Source organism: Artemia franciscana, chromosome 18 (genome assembly GCF_032884065.1).
Source record: "Artemia franciscana chromosome 18, ASM3288406v1, whole genome shotgun sequence".
Classification (NCBI taxonomy): domain Eukaryota; kingdom Metazoa; phylum Arthropoda; class Branchiopoda; order Anostraca; family Artemiidae; genus Artemia; species Artemia franciscana.
The window spans coordinates 20855080-20877336 of record NC_088880.1 but is presented as its reverse complement, the minus strand read 5'-3'; the positions used below and the strand labels follow the sequence as shown (position 1 = coordinate 20877336).

The following is a 22257-nucleotide window of genomic DNA, read 5'->3' as shown; positions in this document are numbered from 1 at the left end:
GTTTGCAGTGCTATCTCGCTTACGAATGGTAGAATTGATAAAATGCACGTAGACATGAGCAAAATTTTTTAAATGAACCATTAAACATCAGTCTAAAAAGTTCTGGTAGCCCACTAGCCCCAGCTTTTCCACTTGAGACATGGCGCCAAAAGTGCCGCTTTTAGTGCCATTTCAAACTTGCAGATGGTGGAATTTGTAGGAAGAACGTAGATATGAGCAATATTTTTTATATGAGCTATAAAAAATTTATCTAAGGTTTTCTGGTAGCCCGCTAGCTCCATCCCTTGAGAAACAACATAAAAAGTGTCTTTTATCGTGCCATATTGCATGTACAGATGGCGGAACTTAGATAAACCACGTACATCTGAAAAATAGCCTTTGAATGAGCTTTTAAGAATCTCTCTGTGATGTTCTAGTAACCCGCTAGGCCCGGAAAAAAGAAGAACAAAAGACCGTTTGAACGTTTTTTTAACTTCTAGTTACTATGGCCTATGGTTCTTTCTTTACTAGGTTGCAGCTAATGTTTCAACCATGACAAAGAGTTCATTGCAAGTTCTCCCCAGAAACTAGTTAACATTGAAATCTGTGAGATCTAACAGATGGTAAAATTTGTAAAGACCTAGTAAATATAAGCAATAGCTTTTAATTGAGCCATCAAACATATATCTATGATGGTGTGGTAACCTGCTAATGTTTCAGTAACTTGTTGATGAGCAGACGCTTTATGAAAGTTACTAAGGGGGTTGGGAAGGGGAGTGTACATGAGGGGTTCTTGTAAACCATAATACCAAGAACATAACTATTATAATAGTACCTGTTTTGTACTTCAGAGCTTTTCACTTAAGTAATGACACCAAAAGTATTGTTTTCAGTGTTATATCGCACTTAAGAATGGTAAAATTGATATAAAAAGCACTTATAAATTAGCTATAGCTTTCAAATCAGCCATGAAATATCACTCTTATAAGTTCTGCTAGCCCATTAACCCCAGCTTTTCCGCTTGAGACACGGCACCAAAAATGCCGTTATTAGTACCATTTTGAACTTGCAGGTGCTGGAATTTATAGGAAGGGCGTAGATATGCGAACTAGCTTTTGAGTGAGCCATTAAGGATCTCTCTATGATCTGGTAGTCTGCTAGGCCTACTGAAATAAAAACGAAAAAGAAAAAAACGGGAGAGAGATCAATGCTACAAATGTAAAAAAAGTGATGTTCCTTGTCGCTCAAGGAGGCGGACTTTAATTTCCCTGTACCAGGTTATCGACCATGCTGATTCCAATGGTATACTTTTCATTTTGACCTGACGCCATTTTTGTGGGGTTTCAGGCTTTTTTCGAAATTAAATAAAAAAAAACTAATTTTTTTAGCTGAAAGTAAGGAGCGACATTAAAACTTAAAACGAACAGAAATTACTCCGTATATGAAATGGGTTGTCCCCTCCGCAATCCCTCGCTCTTTACGCTAAAGCTTTTAATTGTTTTAAAAAATAGAATTGTGGCAGAGTCAAACTTTAGCGTAAAGAGCGAGGGATTGCGGAGGGGACAACCCATTTCATATACGGAGTAATTTCTGTTCGTTTTAAGTTTTAATGTCGCTCCTTACTTTCAGCTAAAAAAATTAGTTTTTTTTATTTAATTTCTGAACGTTTTTGAATTAATGCATGTTTGGTTTTGGCTCTCCTCACATAAATTATTAAAATGAAATTTGTATATTAATTCTTTTTTTGGCTAAATGGCTTTCTCTTAGTTTCGATCAGACGATTTTGAGAAATAAAGGGTGGAGAAGGAGGTCTAGTTGCCCTCCAATTTTTCGGTTACTTAAGAATGCAACTAGAACTTTTAATTTTTAACGAATGTTTTTATTAGTAAAAAATATACGTAACTTAAGAATTAACTTGCGTAACAAACTTTCATAATCTTATATTTTTATTATGTAAACGAGGGGGTTTGTACCCTCGTTAATACCTCGTTCTTTACACTAAATCGTAAGTTTTGTCCCAATTCTTTAAGAATGACCCCTGAATCAGAAAGGCCGTAGAATAAATAGTTTAAATTACTAAAAATACTTTAGCATAAAGAGCGAGGTATTTATCTCCTCCTAAATACCTCGCCCTTTATGCTAAAGTATTTTTAGAACCCCTCATTTGCGTAATAATCTCTGTTCGTTTTAAGTTTCAATGTTACCCCTTCCTTTCATTTGAAAAAACGTTTTCATATTTATTTTTCATTGTTTTCTTATAGTAATGCTAGAAAATCTTGCGCCCTTTTCATTGAATTTTTCTTCCCCCATGACAGATTCCTCCAAGGAAAGATCCTCCAACATAGCCCCCTCCCCTCAGCCCCAACCCCAAACAAAATAAAATCCCCCTGAAAACGTCTGTACACTTCCCAATAACCATTACTATATGTAAACACTGGTCAAAGTTTGTAACTTGCAGCCCCTCCCCCAGGGATTGTGGGGGAGTAAGTCATCTCCAAAGACATAGTTATTATGGTTTTCGACTATGCTGAACAAAATGGCTATCTCAAAATTTTTATTTGTTGACTTTGGGAAAAAATGAGCGTGGGAGGGGGCCTAGATGCCCTCCAATTTTTTTGGTCACTGAAAATGGGCACTAGAACTTTTCATTTCCGTTAGAATGAGCCCTCTTGCGACATTCTAGGACCTCTTGGTCGATACGATGACCCGTGGAAAAAAAAAAAAAAAAAAACAAAAAAAAACAAATAAACACGCACCTGTGATTTGTCTTCTGGCAAAAAATACGAAATTCCACATTTTTGTAGATAGGAGCTTGAAACTTCTACAGTAGGGTTTTCTGATACGCTGAATCTGATGGTGTCATTTTCGTTAAGATCCTACGACTTTTAGGGGGTGTTTCCCCCTATTTTCTTAAATAAGACACATTTTTCAGGCTCGTAACTTTTGATGGGTAAGACTAAACTTGATTAAACTTATATATTTAAAATCAGCATTAAAATGCAATTCTTTTGATGTAGCTATTGATATCAAAATTTAATTTTTTAGAGTTTTGGTTACTATTGAGCCGGGTCGCTCCTTACTACAGTTCGTTACCACGAACTGTTTATTCACAATAAATTTATTTTCACAATAAACTCTTACTTTTAAGACGAACCGAAATAATAGTTACCATTCCTGAGTCAGTATCAGATGGCGATTTTTTCACCAGGCAGTTTTTTTTTTTTTTTTGTTTTTTTTTTTTAATTTGTCGACAGATCATTTTTTTGTTGGTCATTTCCAAGAACAAACAAGCTTCACATACAGAAACATTATACCGTCAAAAGTGCGTTCCAGCCACATAATTTAGGATTTTAAGGATACTTATTAATGGAAAGTATCAACAGTACAGTAATTTGTAATATCCACAATCTAAAAAAGAATAATCAGCAGTATACCATAAAGTAAGCTTGATGAGGCAAGCATTTAATAATCAAGGACCCTTCCGTATTAATCTTTGAATTATCAGGAGTCGAAGGAAGTAACATATCAATATGTGGAAACGGGGTGGGGAGGGCTTGTTCCCTCCAAAACATGGGTTTGACGCATGTTGATTTTGGACGTTTATACTTCAATGTTACCCTTAGATGTTTAAGCGAAAACCTGGATGTGTAATCAGTGTATAAAAAGATGTACCATAACATTGGTTGCAACAAGGTTTGATATGACAACCTTATGTGAATTATGTTTTTTTTACGTTTATTAAACTATGTTGCACATGTAAAACACATATGCTTCACAGATAGGTCCAGATTTGTAATCAGTAATGTGAAAAACACTTCAAAAACTTTTGAGTAAAAACCTAATTGCAGATGGGGATGGCCCGAGGGCCTCCTATTGGACTCCCTGATCATAGAATTCAACGCATGACCCTGATTTCAACAAGCTGTAACGGACCTACCTTTCTATTAAAGTATATCTATAAATCTTCTGCCATTTGTATGATTTTTAACCCTTACCAATACTGGGTGCAGGAGTTGTCGTAGGTAAGACAGTTTTAACTTAGACTTCGATTGATTTTTATTTAGACTTCAATTAGCTTTGGCACTTGCAAAGGTCTGGAATTTTAATTCTAATCGAATGAGCCCTACCACAGTTGTTGAAGAACATCCGTTCTATTTAATGAGATTAAATAAAAAAAAAGTTTTTTTTTTAACTGAAAGTAAGGAGCGACATTAAAACTTAAAACGAACAGAAATTACCCCGTATATGAAAGGGGCTGTTCCCTCTTCAATGCCCTGCTCTTTGCGCTAATGTTTGACTTTTTCTCTCAACTCTACTTTTTAAAACAGTAAAAACTTTAGTCATATACGGGGTAATTTCTGTTTGTTTTAAGTTTTAATGTCGCTCCTTACTTTCGGTTAAAAAAAAACTTTTTATTATTTAATTTCTGAACGTTTTCTAGTTAATCCATGTTTCGATTTCGGCTTTCTGCAGATGAATAATTAAAGCGAAATTCGCATATTTATTTATTTGGCTAGATGGCCTTCCCATAGTTTTGATCGAATGATTTTGAGAAAAAAGGAGGGAGAGGAGGCCCAGTTGTCCTCCAATTTTTTGGGTACTTAAAAAGGCAACTACAACTTTTAGTTTTTTACGAACGTTTTCATTAGTAAAAGATATACGTAACTTACGAATTAGCTTACGTAACAAAACTTCTATATTCGTATGTTTTTATTACGTATATGACAGGGTTCGCCCACTCGTCAACACCTCGCTCTTTACACTAAAGCTTAAATTTTGTCCCCTGAATCACAAAGGCCGTAGACTAAATAGTTGAAATTACTTAAAATACTGTAGCGTAAAGAGTGAGGTATTAGGAGGAGGTGAACCCCTTACATGCGTCATATTTTCTGTTCGTTTTAAGCTTTGATGCTACTCCTTGCTTTCAGTTGAAAAAACTTTTTCATATTTATTTTTTCATTGTTTTTTTAAATAATGCTAGAAAATGCTGCGCCCTCTTTATGGAAATCTTCTTCCCCCATTACAAATTCCTCCATGGAAAGTTTCCCCCACATAACCACCTCTTCTCAACCCCCCTCCCAACCAAAAAATCCCCCTGAAAACGTCTGTACTGTTACCAATAACCATTACTATATTCAAACACTGGTCAAAATTCGTAACTTGCAGCCCCTCTCACGGGGACTGTGGGGGATTAAGTCGTCCCCAAAGACATAGTTATAAGGTTTTTCGACTATGTTGAATAAAATGGCTATCTCAGAATTTTGATCCTACGACTTTGGGAAAAAAATGAGCGTGGGAGGGAACCTAGGTGCCTTCTAATTTTTTTGGTCACTTAAAAAGGGCACTAGAACTTTTCATTTCCGTTCGAATGAGCCCTCTCGAAAAATTCTAGGACCACTGGGTCGATACTATCACCCCTGGAAAAAAAAACAAAAAAAACAAAAACAAATAAACAAGCATCCGTGATTTGTCTTCTGGCAAAAAATACAAAATTCCACATTTTTGTAGGTAGGAGCTTGGGACTTGTACAGTAGGGTTCTCTGATACGCTGGATCTGATGGTGTGATTTTCGTTAAGATTCTATGACTTTTTAGGGGTGTTTTTCCCTATTTTCTAAAATAGGGGAAAATTTTTTCAGGTTCGTACCTTTTGATGGGTAAGACTAAACTTGATGAACCTTATATATTTAAAATCAGCGTTAAAATGCGATTCTTTTGATGTAACTATTGATATCAAAATTCCGTTTTTTAGAGTTTTGGTTACTATTGAGCCGGGTCGCTCCTTACTACAGTTCGTTACCACGAACTGTTTGATCAGAAAAAAAAATAATGAGAGACATTTCGCTTTTGCTTAGTCACATTGAAATGATGACCATGTTCATGACCATTGCTTAATATTGAGAACCATTGAGAAAAGGTTCATAGCTCACAACTTAAATACGGTGGTGTCTTGTCTCTCGGTACCGGTTGTTCTACTGTGATCGCTGCAATGGGACCAAATCTATGATAAACTTTATTTTTGGCAAAAAATTTTCTTATGTTGAATCTAAGAAATAGTCGAACAACAACAAGAATAAAGATTACCTATATAATAACAGCATAAAAAGTGTGATACGTTTCAATTCCTTCAGTTTGTAAAAGTGGTATCTTTTTTACTGAAAACATTTAAAAAGAATAAAAAAGTCTAAGTTGTTGTTGAGATTGCTTTTGGAATGTTGAAATTTACAACAATACTTGAAATTTACTATATAACGTTACAAATTTACGTTAAAAACTTCGAAATGTCTAATTTATTGAAGCTCATTTTTTCGCTTTAGGTGTCGTATCCTTTTTTAATATTACTTTTATTTATTTATTCTTTTTACAGGCTAATGATATGCCAGTATCTAAGAGCAATGGACCAAGTAGACAGTCAAGTAACGCCAGTATATGCAGTGTCTCTGGACTGACTGACTATGGTCCAAGTACGTCCCAGTTCTTTGAGGTAAATACCTTTGACTTTTTTTTACTTTTATTTACATAATAAACAAAAATATAAACTATTACAGATATAAATCACTACGCTAGGAAAAATTTAAATTGTGCTAACACGTAGCGATTAACTACATATACATTCCTAAAGACATCCTAAATTAAAAATAATATAAAACAAAAACCTACATAACTGTTTCTAGAAGCATCCTACACAAATTAAAACAATAATGAAAGGAAAAAAGAAAAAAGACAATCACCTTCTCAAACTCCCCCAGGGTAACAACCGTCATCCAAATACAACTCCCTCCACGCCAACCCATTCAACCCGCTCCTCCCTCCAGCCCTATAAACCACTCAGCCTCCCTAGCACTCACAGGAAGTGAATTCCATGCAGAAGGGCCAAGATACTTAAAAGTAAAACCAGATCTTACACTATTTTGAATATCCACAACCAAGTCATCACATCTTCTTGTATCATGCTCATGAACAGAACTTCTAAAACGGTACAACTCATTATAAGTTTCCGGGACTAGATTATACACATAATTAAACACAAACACTGCCGCATGATTGTCCCTTATCTGTCCAACACTGAGTAGCCTTAGAGACTTAAAGTATGCACTAGTGTCTTTAACATTTTTACGTACTTCCAAATTATTCTTGCTGGTTTATTTTGTAGAATTTGCACACGCTTGTAATTAACGTAAAAATTGCTGCTCCAAACTAAACATCCGTATGATATATACGAGTAGATTATGGCAAAATATTTTGTGCGAAGAGTACTTTCCGGCAGAATATGCTTCAGTCTTCTGAAGATGCCAACTCCACGTGCAATTTTGGCGGAAATAATGTCGCTATGATGCTTCCACAATAGATTAGAATCAATATGCAAGCCAAGGTACCGCAGTGATCTAACTTGTAAAATAGATTTTTCACCCAATACCACTTTACTATTTACATCAACAGAATCACCCACTCTACAGAATGTCAGTAAAATCGTTTTCTTTATTATCACGCACAGCATACTTAAACTTGTAAACATCTCCATTCTTTTGAGAGCATCATTAGCTTTTACTATTAAATCATCGACTGATTTTGCAAATACTGTTAGCACAATGTCATCCGCAAAAGAAGTAATACATGCATCCTGCGTATAAAAGCGCATCATGTCCATGTAAACTAGATAAAGTAAAGGGCCCATCACAGAGCCCTGAGGTGCACCACACTTCACAGGAAAAGACGATGAGACTACATCATTTAAAACGACTTTAAGGGACCTACCGTAAAGATAGCTCTCAAACCATCTTAGACAATCTCCATTTATTCCAAGACTTCTCTTTCGATGAAACAATACTTGGTAGTCAACCGTGTCAAACGCTTTTCTAATGTCAATGAAAACAGACATAGGTACGTTACCTGATTTTAATGCACAGTTAACACTTTCAACCAAGTGTTGTAAGGCGTGCGTCGTGGAATGACCCTTACGAAACACGAACTGTGTCTGACTCAAAAGCCTATTCATCTGAAGGAAATTATAGAGCCGTTTATATACCACTTTCTCAAGTATCTTTGAAAAGATGGGTAGAATTGATATGGGTCTCCAGTTTTCTATATCTGACTTGCGACCACCTTTGTGAAATAGAATGACCTTTGCCACCCTAAACTGCACCGGAAAACTTTCCTTTTCCAGGGAAAGATTAATGATAAAAACTAGAAAGGGAAGAATATGTCCTAGAATCACTTTAAGAGCTCGAAGAGACAAACCATCAACACCGGCGGAATTATACTTAAATGACTGCACAACTTTTCGCACTTCTTCCCTCTTGCACGGCTGAAATTATATATCTAAAGTTTCACCACGGACGTCATTAATAATATTGTAGTTCATTTAATTATATTTGTTACTAACATTAGATTGCACCTTGGAGCCGATATTTGAGAAAAAAAATTAGCAAACTTATTTCCTATTTCATTTAAATCACCAAGGTTACACTCATCCAAATTAATGTCTGCCATTGTCTCTTTTCCCTTGCCACCCATGATCTCTTTTACAATATTCCAGGTTTCCTTCATATTACCTTTACTATCCTCCAACTTATTTCCATAATAATAAGACATTGCTTTTCTTCTCAATTTATTCACCAGATTTCTTTGATTTGTAAATAAAATAAAAGACTCATCACCTTTGGAGTCCAAATATGTTTCATAAAGCCGATTTCTTAATTCTATTTGGCCAATTATCTCCTCTGTTATCCATGGTTTACGGGGAACAAGCTTCTTTGCTTTAATAACCTTTACTGGACACGTCCTTTGATACTCCAGGTTAATGACTTCCATCAGACAGTCCAGAGCTTTAGTAGGGTGTTCATTCTCTTCAAACAATTTGACTCCAGTCTATTACACTCACTTCCTCTGAAAACTTTAGGAGATTTTCATTTTTCGTCTGTCGAAATTTTAGTCTTTTTTCTGGACTCGTTTAATACTACAACAAATTTTAGCTTAGAGTGGACGATGATCAGACCCAGGAAACATGATTACATCGGAAAAACTTTGAATCAAATCAATTGAACGTTTTGTTAGAGACTCTGATACAAAAACACCAGATGAAGCATGTCTTGCTTTTGCTTTAAACACTCTTCGGGCTACATAGAACTTTCTTCATGCGTAGTCGGGTTATTCAATCGGAGACGGTATACATTAATCAAATCAGAAGATGGAAGTTCACTTACAGATATTTTGCTATTTATAATGCGATATATTGTCGTACAAGTGTCTACACCAGGTAACTGTTTTACCCCATGAAATACAAGACTATCGAGCAAAGACTCTTGATCATAATCATCAAGCTTTTTTCTATTGGACCAATTCTCTCTTCCAAATTTTCAATTTGAGTTCTCAGACTACTTAGAGCCTGCTTACTTATTGCAAACTTTAGATTAAACTCGAGCGTGATTGAATCATAAATCTGGCTGACCATCAGTTCAGTAGCCTCTTTCAGTGACCTTGGGTCACTGAACTTTTCAGTCACTTTGTTTGTTATATTTTCAAGCAGACCTTAGCTGGACTGAGTTAGATCCTAATTTATCACTTGCTTTCAGGGCTAAAATAGTCTTAGAAATAGTTTCGTAAATTTCAGGAGTATTAGCAAGTTCCACAATTGCTTTTTTAACAGCAGGCGCGGATGAATCTGTCGTTTTAGAGTTGTATTCCTGAAGATTCGCATCTATTAACCTAAATTATCGTGACTACCGTAACAAAAGACCAGATAAGTGGGCTTTCCGCGCAAATCCTTTGCTATTTGTATAATTCTTACGGGCCATAGGGGGTAGTTTTTGAATTTAGCCAGCGCGACATCAAACTGCTTGAAACGCTGCATAATTAACAGTATCTTATTATTAGAAGTCGATAAACAGAGCAAAAAGACTTATCTTTGAGTGAAGGCCGAGCCTCACTAGCGCATCCAAGTGGATTCCCATCCAACCTGTGTAAAGTCGGCCCAAAAGAATTTCCTGCGTATCACTGAGCAGTGCACGTTAACAAAGAGGGTCCAAAATTTACCGATTTCACTATAAATAATCCTCCAAATATCAAAAACTTCTGTCCCAATTTGCAAAACTTATTTTGGTAATTGAAAGTTACTTCGCAACAACAAATTTAATTCAAAGCAGTGACTAGCCCAGATCATGAACAACGTAAAAAAATAATCCGATTAGTTTATATGTTGTCACCTTGAAAACTAGTTCAGAACTGAACTATTATATAAAATATAATTTTATATTCTGGAATGCAATAGGCCTAGTCGAGTTTGCGATTTGAAAATTGTCATAGTCAACGCATTATTATATGACTATATGATATTATATACTATTAGTAATATAGTATATATTATATACTATTTTACTATATGAAAATAGGACCTAGTAAAAAGTCAAGTGTCTCCCGTGTGTTATTACTTTCCCAGCCATTTCGTCTTAAAGGGTTGGTCGTAAAAACTAGGAAAGGGGTTTGTTGAATTGGAAGTTGAAAGATCTAGTGCTTTTTTTAATGGTTGAAAGTAATTGCAGGGAAACCACCTCTACCCGTGCCCTGTTTCATCCCCGAGCATCCTCTTAGCTCCCAATGACACCTGAATAAATTTCCAGAGAACTATTATCCTCAAAATAACTGGAAACTGCAATAAATATTCCTCCAGGGAACGTGACCCCGCAGTCTCAGAAGCAAGAGCCCTAAATTGTGTAAATTGCTCATTGCTAATACTTAGGTTTATAGTAGAAAAAGAAGATGAGGTCAATGACAAGTTTGAACCTTGCAGCCGTAAGTATCTGTGCCAAGTGGAACCTGGTTGACAAGAAAGTCATTTTGTGGGTATCAGCCCCCCGCCCCCCCCCCCCAAAAAAAATAAAGCGGTTTGTAAAAAGGCCAAAAAACTTTTTTTTGACCGGTCCGTGGCTTGGACTGAGGAACCACACTTCAATAAACTTTGTTTGGGGCGGGCTCCTAAAAACTAGGCCAGAAGAATGGCTAAATGTTTCTTCCGGTTGGCTTAAAACTTCTATTCTCATGTCTTTGGTACAAGGTGACCCTAATACGGAAGAAAAAAAAAGTGTTGTATTGCCTGAAATGTCGCCTAGAAAAGGGATAAAAAACCCTTTTTGACAAATAATTTCCAAGACAACACCGGCTAAGCATTTCTATTCTTTTTTCACTGGCTATAAATCTATAAATCGCTTCGTTTTCCCACGTTTCTTCGCATTTCTTATATATATATATATATATATACTAGCTGTTGGGGTTCGCGCCACCCCAACACCTAGTTGGTGGGGGCGCTTCGCGCCCCCCAAGCCCCCCCCGTGCGCGTAAGTCGTTACGCGCCATATTAGCTACGCGCCATTGTAGTTGTGTCCCTGTGTCCCACCTCTGAATATATATATATATATATATATATATATATATATATATATATATATATATATATATATATATATATATATATATATATATATATATATATATATATATATATATTTTTAACTACGTAAAACTTGCAAATATACAACATTTTTGGATGTCCCATTGTCTGTGCATATAAATAGATTGTCAGGTTTACCGACTCTTGAACATGCAACATATAATTGTCCATGGGAAAAACAATCTGTATTCAGATCTATACCTCATTATTCTATTGATTGCCCTTGACCTTTGTTGATGGTGATTGCTAATCAAACATTCCCTGTGTCCCCGTCGTCATTTATATATCCCCCTGTGCCCCCCGGCGTCCCCGTTGTAGTTGTTTCCCTGTGTCCCGGTCGTCATTTGTGTCCCGGTGTCCCAGACTGTAATTTCTCTTTGAGTGTCGCGGTCGTCATTTATATTCCCTGTGTCCCGGTGTCCCGGTCGTCATTTTTGTTCCGGTCGTCATTTGTGTTCCGGTGACCCCAAGCCCCCCCCCCCGCGCGCGTAAGTCGTTACGCGCCATATTAGTTATGCGCCATTGTAGTTGTGTCCCTGTGTCCTACCTGTGAATAGATATATATATATATATATATATATATATATATATATATATATATATATATATATATATATATATATATATATATATATATGTTGCATGTAAATAGATTGTCAGGTTTACTGACTCTTGAACATGCAACATATAATTGTCCATTAGAAAAACAATCCGTATTCAGATCTATACCTTATTATTATAATGATGTGTCCCTGTGTCCCGGTCGTCATTTAAATTCCCTGTGTCCCGGTCGTCATTTGTGCCCCGGTGTCCCAGTTTGTAATTTCTCTTTGAGTGTCCCGGTCGTCATTTATATTCCCTGTGTCCCGGTCGTCATTTGTGTCCCGGTCTGTAATTTCTATTCGAACAATCCCTGTGTCCCGGTCGTCAATTATATATCCCGCCTGTGCCCCCGGCGTCCCCGTTGTAGTTTTGTCCTTGTGTCCCGGTTGTCATTTATATTCCCTGTGTCCCGGTCGGGATGTGTGTCCGGATGTCTATTTTTATATATATAAAAGACCCCCTGTGGCGTCCGGCGTCCCCGTTGTTGTTGTTTCCCTGTGTCCCTGATTGCTAATCGAATATTCCTTGTGTCCCGGTCGCTTTCTCTTTGAGTGTCCCGGTCGTCATTTATATGCCCTATTGTGTCCCTGTGTCCCACCTGTAAATATAGATTGTCTGTGCATATAAACAGATTATCAGGTTTACCGACTCTTGAACATGCAACATATAATTTTCCATGGGTAAAACAATATGTATTCAGATCTATACCTCATTATTCTAATGATTGCCCTTGAGCTTTGTTGATGGTGATTGCTAATCAAACATTCCCTGTGTCCCCGTCGTCATTTATATATCCCCCTGTGCCCCCCGGCGTCCCCGTTGTTGTTGTTTCCCTGTGTCCCGGTCGTCATTTGTGTCCCGGTGTCCCAGTCTGTAATTTCTCTTTGAGTGTCGCGGTCGTCATTTATATTCCCTGTGTCCCGGTCGTCATTTTTGTCCCGGTCGTCATTTGTGTTCCGGTGTCCCGGTCTGTAATTTCTCTTTGAGTGTCCTAGTCATCATTTATATTCCCTGTGTCCCGGTGCTTTGTTGATGGTGATTGCTAATCGAACATTCCTTGTGTCCCGGTCGCTTTCTCTTTGAGTGTCCCGGTCGTCATTTATATTCCCTGTGTCCCGGTCGTCATTTGTGTCCTGATGTCCCGGTCTTTAATTTCGTCAGTCGACAATCATGACGTCAGTCGACACACAAACATGACGTCACTCGACGCACACACACACACACAGACAACTTATTTATATATATATATATATATATATATATATATATATATATATATATATATATATATATATATATATATATATATATATATATATATATATATATATATATATATATATATAAATCTTGAGAACAAAACAAAGTCCCTGTTCCAAAAAGCATGGGTAGCTTAACGCACAAAAAAGACAAAATATTTGTTCCCAAGAAAATAGGACTCGAAAGAGGGCCAAAAGTCTTTATTTCTGACCGGCTCGAAACAAAATACCGTGCCTGGGCCAAGTGGGCCCTAATTTAAAAAAAAAAATTGGTATGGGTGCTACGATCTTCTAAACGGTGGAATATAGGGCCCAAAAATGGACCAACAAACTTTTATTTCGAACGGCTTTAAACTTATTCCCTTAAGGTGTTTGGCAAAGGGGACCTTAACTCATACACTCAATAAAATTAAGCTGCGTTTACGGGATCCCTGAAAATGGGCTCGATAACTTTTGTTTTGATTGCCTTGAAACTTATATATATATATATATATATATATATATATATATATATATATATATATATATATATATATATATATATAAATCTCAGGGACGTTCCAAGGCCAAGGGATACTAAAACAACTTAGACTTGTATTTATTTAAACACTTTTCACACCAAATCAGTACGTAGTCTTGATTTGAGACTGAATAAGAACTTCAACTATTTTTTGTACTGAGTTAGGACTCTCTTTGCCTTTCCTCTGCAAAATTCTACAGTTTGTCCTCAGCACTTTTTTGCACCAAATCATTCTTTAACGAGGACTTAGTTCATTTGTGCACCGATTCAGTCTGCCGTTTGGACCAGCCTAGTTTTTTCACTGATTTAGGATTAAGTTGGCTATTGCTTGCAGTCAGAACTTTGCTAGTTTTCGCAGGGACTAAGGACTTGTCTCGTTTTGAAGCGATTCAGGAATTTAGACGATCCAAACGATTTATTTCGGTATCTAGCTTGAACCTACTTGGTTTTGTACTGATCTAGGCCCTAGCTCGGTTATTCATCGCTTCACTGAAGTTCTGCGGCTTGAATATAGCTTGTTTTGTTGAGTCAGGGCTTAGCTTGTTTTCGCAGCTAAGGGCTCGTAGCTTGCTTCTATTAATCTTTTATGATATTGATTAAATTGTTAATCCTTTAGATGTTTTTTCTTCTTTATCTGCTGTTTGGAATTATATTGTGGCGTCACAATCTTTTGCTCTAAATCTTAGTTGTTTGCGGTGCAAATTTCGTTGCTGTTCTTATGTAGTGGACTTATCTTTTTTTTCCAGATCCTTCATGTGATGCGGTATTTTGACTTAGTTATTATAATCAGTCTTTCTTTATGTTGTCATTATTTTTGGGTTTTTGTTAACTATTGATAGGTCCGTTTTGATTGTACTGTAGTGATAAATTAGACTGCTGTATTATTATGTCAGGCATATGAGACTTTATTTTCTTGGCAAAAAAACACAAACATTGAGAGTACAGACGTTTTGGAACCATAAAGAGGAACTTTTTAGGTAAAAGTTGCATTTGTGGAGTAATAATTTACTACTACTACTACTACTACTAATAACTCACTGAAGCACCAAGCCGCCTGAGGCCAACACAGCTACGCACGCTCCTCCTCCAACCAATTCAAGGCCTCCCTCTTTACATCCTGCCAGGAAGTTCCCATTTCCTTTAAATCTTTCATACTTCCAACCCAGACAAGGACGACCTGCTTTCCGTGTAGCCCCAGACGGTTGGCCGAAAAGGACAATCTTCGGTAATCTGTCATCCTTCATCCGGAGAACGTGGCCTAGCCATCTCAACCTTTCTTTCATTATAGCCATAGAAAGCGGGATTGAACCACATTTTTCGTACCTACTGTTTGAAATACGGTCAGTCAGCCGGGTACCCAGAACAATCCGTAAGCAAATTCTCTGGAAAACATCTAGTAAATTTTCTTCTGATTTTTGGAGCGCCCATGCTTCAGAGCCATATTTGACCACTCTCATCACTGTAACTTCCAATATTCTGATCTTGGTTTTCAGACTTATCTTTTTATTCTTCCAAACTTTTTTTTACTGTGAAAAAAGCCCCTGAGCCTTAGCTATTCTGCTTTTAACATCTTCACTGCTCCCACCGTCTTTACTAATAATACTACCAAGGTAAGTGAAGCTGCCAACCTGATCAATCTTTTTATTACCCAACATCACCTTTTCAGCTTCACTTATTCCTAGCCTTAGTGATTTAGTCTTCTTCACATTAGTTTTCAAGCCTATTTTAGCACCCTGAACTCGCAAAACCTCTAAAAATTCATTCATTTTGCTCACACTTTCATCTAATATGCTTAAATCATCAGCATAATCTAAGTCCAGGAGCGTTTTTCCTCCCCATTTGATTCCGTGGTCTCCAATTGCCTTTCCTGTGCTCCTCAAGACGAAGTCCATCAAAATGATCCATATAAAGGGGGATAGAACACAACCCTGCTTAACTCCTGATTTAATACAAAACCAGTTGCTAACCTCATTTCCTATCTTAACCGCAGCCGTATTATTCTCGTACATAGCACAAATCACTTTAATGTATTTTTCTGTTATACCATATAAGGATAAGACCTTTGCTATCGCTCTTCTATCAACAGAATCGAAAGCTTGCTCATAATCGATAAAACTGAGGACCAAAGGTGTTTGACAGCGAAGGGACTTCTCAATTATTAACCTAAGAGTGAAAACTTGGTCGACTCTGATATTAGGAAAATGCAGGAACAGATGCAAAAGGAGTTGGATTAACGGCGGGGCAGGGGACATCTTTTCTCTTTGTAAATGAGTAACTCCTAATTTATTCAATTTTGTTTGTAACTTTTCATCGTCTGGTTAATGAACAGATCCAATTTAAACACCAAATTTAACTTTGGAGTACAGAAGAAAAGGATAGATAGACACTTTATTTAATATACTTAAAAAATACAAAGAAAAAACATTAACCCACAACAGAAAGCAGAGCTCGTAAGGTTGGGTGTGTAAATAACAGGACATACACAAGACAAGACAAGATCTTTTACTGACCAAATTACATAATAAATAATTTCTAAACTGGATAGCCCAGGGAGCACGACTCGATATGTTAGGCATAAAGGATAGGTCGGAAAAAGCCGAAATAACAAAAAGAAAAAAAAAATACATTATAGGAGACAACAGGGGAGGCCACCCCATCATGAGAACATCGCAATCAAAATAGGAATTTAATGATAAAAGGTAATGTTCCTGCTACATGAGATTATTTAAAGCCAGACTGTACGTGCTCCGTAACTTTTGGTGTGCATGATTTTATATTTAGACTATCTAGAGCACTGCTCCTGTGAAATGATTGTCCGAGAAGGCCTACGAAGTGATCCTTCTTGAATAGTAATAATACAAACCGAATACATAATAATGGCACTAATATTTTGATGAGTACTCAATATTAACTTTTATGATTTATTTAGCCAATTAAGTTTTCATCAAGAATGCTCTGGAGTATTGTATAAATTAGAATTTAGGGAATTTTCTAGATTACTAAATACTTTCCCTCACAGTGACTCAATAACTCTTTTCTATTGAAAAAAAAGGAAAAGCCGTTCTCTTTCCAGGATAGTTTTATAAGATTTTTCTTTTAAGTTTTGCTTTTGTATCGTAGCCTAGTCAGGCCATTATCTTAACAAATAGAATGATTCATTTGCACCCTTTATATACCGCTGGCAAGTGTAATATATAAGGGCTCTTTAAACCTTACATCTGGTCTTAGAATAGCCTCTTTCCTCTCTTGGACTCACTTTGTTTATTTACCTTTCTCATTCTTGAGAGTAATGGGATTTGTTCGAGGGCCTTTTTCGTTTATACCTTTACTACTTATTACATCGCTTTAAAAGAATTTGAATAAGCTAGCGTTGATGCCCTACACATCGGAATTTTACTGAGATTTTTTTTAAGTATTATCAGAATGTCCTCGTGTTTTATCCTGATTTTCTAGAGTTTTACTGGTCTTAGTGACCGACTGAGACTTCTAATATTGTTATTTACTGATTTCATTTGTGTATTAGTAAAAGAATACGCGGCTGAGGAGCGTCGGGTTAGCTTTTTGCGTAAAACGAATTAGTTGAATAGCATCCATCCGGCTATGTACCAGCAGATTATTTGCTTGTTGTTATCTGTATCTTACTTGAATTACCCTTTATGTTAGGTTATCCAAAATAATATGTTTTCTATGGGTTGAAAAAAGGCATATAATTCTAAAAATATGATGTTTTGTTGGCAATTGTCAATCTTTCTTCCACACAGCATTACATGTTCGTTGTTCATTTCGAGGTGGTAGCAGAACTTCTAAGCTAACTTGTTTTTTAGCACGGGAAAATGCCGCGCATAACATGACATGATTAAAAACAGGAGTACGGAAGTTAACACCAACAAATTCGAATGTTTTGCCTTGCGACTTATGTAATTGTCATTGAAAATGCAGGTTGAATTGGAAATTGATTTCGTTAAACGGTACATTCAAGCTAACCTTTTCTAAACGGTACATTCAAGCTAACCTTTTCTGGAGTCATAACTTGAGAAATGTGAACTTCGTTTTCTGATTTTTCCCCAGTAATTATGTTCGCCTTAATTTTGTTGTTACATAATTCAGTAACACTAAGGCGGTTTCCATTGCACATTCTTTAAGAAATATCTAAGTTGTGTAAAAGCATAACTATGGTGTTTTTCTTTATTTTTAAGTCTTGGGATGGCAAATCCGCAGTATCAATTGAATTGACGAGTTAAGGCGTGAATGCAATTTCCTCCTTTCTCTTTGTCTCGTTTACTGAACCCAAACCTGAATAAGATTTGTATTCTCCTTGGTGGCAATCTTCAATTTACACATCTATATTACTAGCTTTTTTGTTGAGCGGAGCTAAAATAACGTGGTGGTTCGTTAAATTGAAACTTCTATTTGATAGACATTCTCCAAATTCTTCCTCAATTTTATTACCGGTCGTGAAGCCGCCGGTCTCCTGGTACTGTATATATATATATATATATATATATATATATATATATATATATATATATATATATATATATATATATATATATATATATATATATATATATATATATATATATATATATATATATATATATCCGTTGTGTTTTCGTATATACCATCCGTTGTGTTTTCGAAGGTTTGCAGGGGTCCAAAATGCACATGCTTTATTTTTAGAAATATTCGGGCACCATCGTAACCTTCAAAAAACTTTTTGTCCATGGATTGGATTTTTCAAAAGTATTCGATGTTATTTTATATAATCACACTTTTCTGTCGTTGTTGCGCAGTGGAGTAAACCCTCGACAAGTTGGTGTGGTAATTTATATGTGAGAATATTTGTGGTGAGACACCTTTCAGACCGTTTTTCTTTATGTCATTGAATCAAATAATGTCAACGCTTAGCCCGTTACGGTTAACAATGCAATTTAGCAACACAATGTGCGTATGTGCAATGTGGATTTTCTAATTGTGTTTTCTCATTGCTGTTCTAATTGTCTTGTGTGTTTTTCTGTACGGCGACATTACTAGGCATAAATGCGGTGATAATAGCCATTTAGCGATATAGTTGCGGAATCATGAGAAAAATGGACGGTATTTTCTTCGAAATTGCGGTATAGGCTAATACCGCGAAATGCGGCACAAATGGCAATATATGCACTATCGATAGAAAATATGCTTATTTAATATACTATCGAACACTTTTAAAATATCTACTCAACACACAAAAGTTATCTTTTACGAAGATACTCAAATATTTCTAAAAATATAGCACTTACATTTTTTACCCAATACTCCCCATTGGAAACTGAACTGATGGCCCCCCACATCTTATTTTGTTAACAAATATGGAATTAAATTTTCTTCAGTCCTTCCTCTTTACGCCAAGTTTTGACTTTTTGTCACAATTCTTAAAAAGACTGCTCAAAACACAAGGGCCGTTGAATCAGCTTTGGTCGGGTTGGAGGTGTTTATGTGGGGAAATTTCTATGGAGGAATTTGTCATGGTGGAAGAAAATTTCCATAAAGGGGTGCAGGATTTTTTAGCATTTATTTAAAAAACAATGACAAAATTAATATGAAGAAGTTTTTTCAACTGAAAGTAAGGAGCAGCATTAAAACAAAACGAACAGAAATTATTACGCACATGAGGAGTTCACCTCCTCCTAATGCCTTGCTCTTTACGCTAAAATAATTTTATTAATTTCAACTATTTATTCTACGGCCTTTGTGATTCAGGGGTCATTCTTAAAGAATTGGGACAAAATTAAAGCTTTAGTGTAAAGAGCGAGGTACTGACAAGGGGGTGAACCCCCTCATATACGTAATAAAAACATACGAATATAGAAGTTCGTTACATAAGTTAATTCTTAACTTGCGTATATTTTTACTAATAAAAATGTTCGTAAAAAATTTAAAGTTCTAGTTACCTTTTTAAATAACCAAACAATTGCAGGGTAACTAGGCCTACTCCCTCGCTCCTTTTTTTTTCTCAAAATTTTCCGATCAAAACTATGAGAAAGCCATTTAGCGGAAAAAAAATAAATTAATATGCAAATTTCGTTTTAATTATTCATGTGCGGAGAGCCAAAATCAAAACATGCGTTAATTCAAAAACGTTCAGAAATTAAATAAAAAAACAAGTTTTTTTAACTGAATGTAAGTAGCGACATTAAAACCTGAAACGAGCAGAAATTACTCCATATATGAAAGGGGTTGTTCCCTCCTCAACGCCCCTCTCTTTATGCTAAAGTTTTTTACTGTTTTAAAAAGTAGAGTTGAGAGAAAGAGTCAAACTATTTATTCTACGGCCTTTGTGATTCAGGGGTCATTCTTAAGCAATTGGGACAAAATTTAAGCTTTAGTGTAAAGAGCGAGGTATTGACGATAGGGTGAATCTCTTCATATGCGTAATAAAAACATACGAATATAGAAGTTAGTTACGTAAGTTAATTCGTAACTTACGTATATTTTTACTAATAAAAACGTTTGTAAAAAATTAAACGTTCTAGTTGCCTTTTTAAATAACCAAAAAATTGCAGGGTAGCTAGGCCTACTCCCTCGCTCCTGTTTTTGTCAAAATCGTCCGATCAAAACTATGAGAAAGCCATTTAGCCAAAAAAAAAAAATGAATATGGAAATTCGTTTTAATTATTCAGATGCGAGAGCCAAAATCAAAACATGCATTAATTCAAAAACGTTCAGAAATTAAATATTTTTTTTTTTTTACTGAAAGTAAGGAGCGACATAAAACTTAAAACGAACAGAAATTACTTCGTATATGGGAGGGACTGTTCCCTCCTCAACGCCCCACTCTTTACGCTTAAATTTGACTCTTTCTCTCAGCTCTACTTTTTAAAACAGTAAAAAACTTTAGCGTAAAGAGCGGGGCGTTGAGGAGGGAACAGCCCCTTTCATATACGGAGTAATTTCTGTTCGTTTTAAGTTTTAATTTGGCTCATTTCTTACAATTAAAAAACTTGTTTTTTTTTATTTAACATGTCTCTAGGGCTATGCTCATCTTCATTCTCCTCCGTCCATGCGCCACTACATATGCGTTGGAATGCTACGATTATTGTCTGTTTTGCTTCTTTTATTCTCTTGCTGCTTGTAATATGAAATGTTGTCGTGCTTTGTTTATGACCTGACGCATCCTTAAGATAACTTGGTATCGGTATGTTGGCCTGTTTAAATGTTGGTTCAATATTGTCTTTTCTAGTTCATTAGAATTTCTAGCAATGTACAAGCTCAGAGAGTATGCCAACAATGTCCACGCGGTTGTTCCCGGGGATTTATTTAAACTAGGTTTTTGGCATAAATAGATCATAGCATAACTAGAACACGTGTTTTATTGTACGTGCAACAATGGGATAAACATATAGTCTAAAAATAAGAAATAAAAGTTTTTACTTGTTAAACTATTGATGAGAATAAACTGTTAGTAAAGAGAGAGTCTCGTTGAAAAGAAACCAAAACTCTAAAAAGAGAAATTTGATAACAAATATACATATAATTAATCTACTTTTAGTGCTGATCTCAGATACTGTAAATTCATTGATTCTGGATTTTACCTCCCGAATTTTGTTTGCATTAGGAAGCTGCGATACTTCTTGAAAAAGGGAGAACATTCCTATGTGGGTGATTAAAATTATACTGTTAAACTCAAACACGTTCCAACTTCTTTCCCAATCACAGATCGTGAAAAAGATAAGTACTAAGATCTGAAGGGGAAAGCGGCAACACAATCCTTGAAGCAAGGCATAACAATAAAGCTATTTAATTCACTTTATAGGCTATCCAGTAGTTGAGTTATGCCTTTGTTCTTGCATCTCATATTTTTAGGTTTTTTATGTTGGGAAAATAAAAGTATCCCATGAACGAGCCCCAGAAACTTTTACCGATGATGCTCTTGGGCGTTTCCGTGCCCATGAAGCTCAGAAGAGGCTTAAATACCCATCTTCCTCTTCGACAGCTGATACTGCCTCCTGTAGAACACCATCAACATTGTTGAGGTCGCCAAGTTTCCGAAGTTCAGTGTCTCCAGAAAGTAGCTTAAAGGATCACGTTAAGTTCTTAGAGCAAGGACTGAATGAGGTAAACTTCTTATGTTAATGTTGTAAGCTACTAAATTACCGAAGACTTTCAAAAGCCTAGTGGACTACCTATACTTTGGAAATCTTTGTCAAATTTTACTGTCCAAGCGCATGGTTGTCGGCCAACTGTTAATAAGAAAAAACGCTTATAATAAGAATAGCACCTAAGAATAAAAATAACCAATCTCGTCCAACTATTAAAAAAAGCTTCAGAAGCAAGTGTGACGGAAGACTTAGTAGCGTGACATGAGAGAGCCATTGAAAATAACAAAACATTCGGTAATACCACATTTTCTGAAAATTTCAAATTGTCCTAATACTAGCCTACACACACAAAAAGATTGAATTGTTTTATGTG

At 36.0% G+C, this 22257-nt stretch overlaps 1 protein-coding gene across 2 annotated transcripts in view; it reads left to right on the top strand.

The window, feature by feature from the left end:
- The window catches only part of LOC136038741 (TBC1 domain family member 1-like), a gene marked incomplete at its 3' end in the record, with an annotated part of 110095 nt that overhangs the window by 21712 nt on the left and 66126 nt on the right, over window positions 1–22257 (top strand). The window contains 2 exon segments of one of the 2 annotated variants that reach the window (XM_065722102.1): window positions 6346–6462; window positions 21649–21900. In XM_065722102.1, coding sequence (XP_065578174.1) covers window positions 6346–6462; window positions 21649–21900 — 369 coding nt within the window. 2 annotated transcript variants of the gene reach the window in all.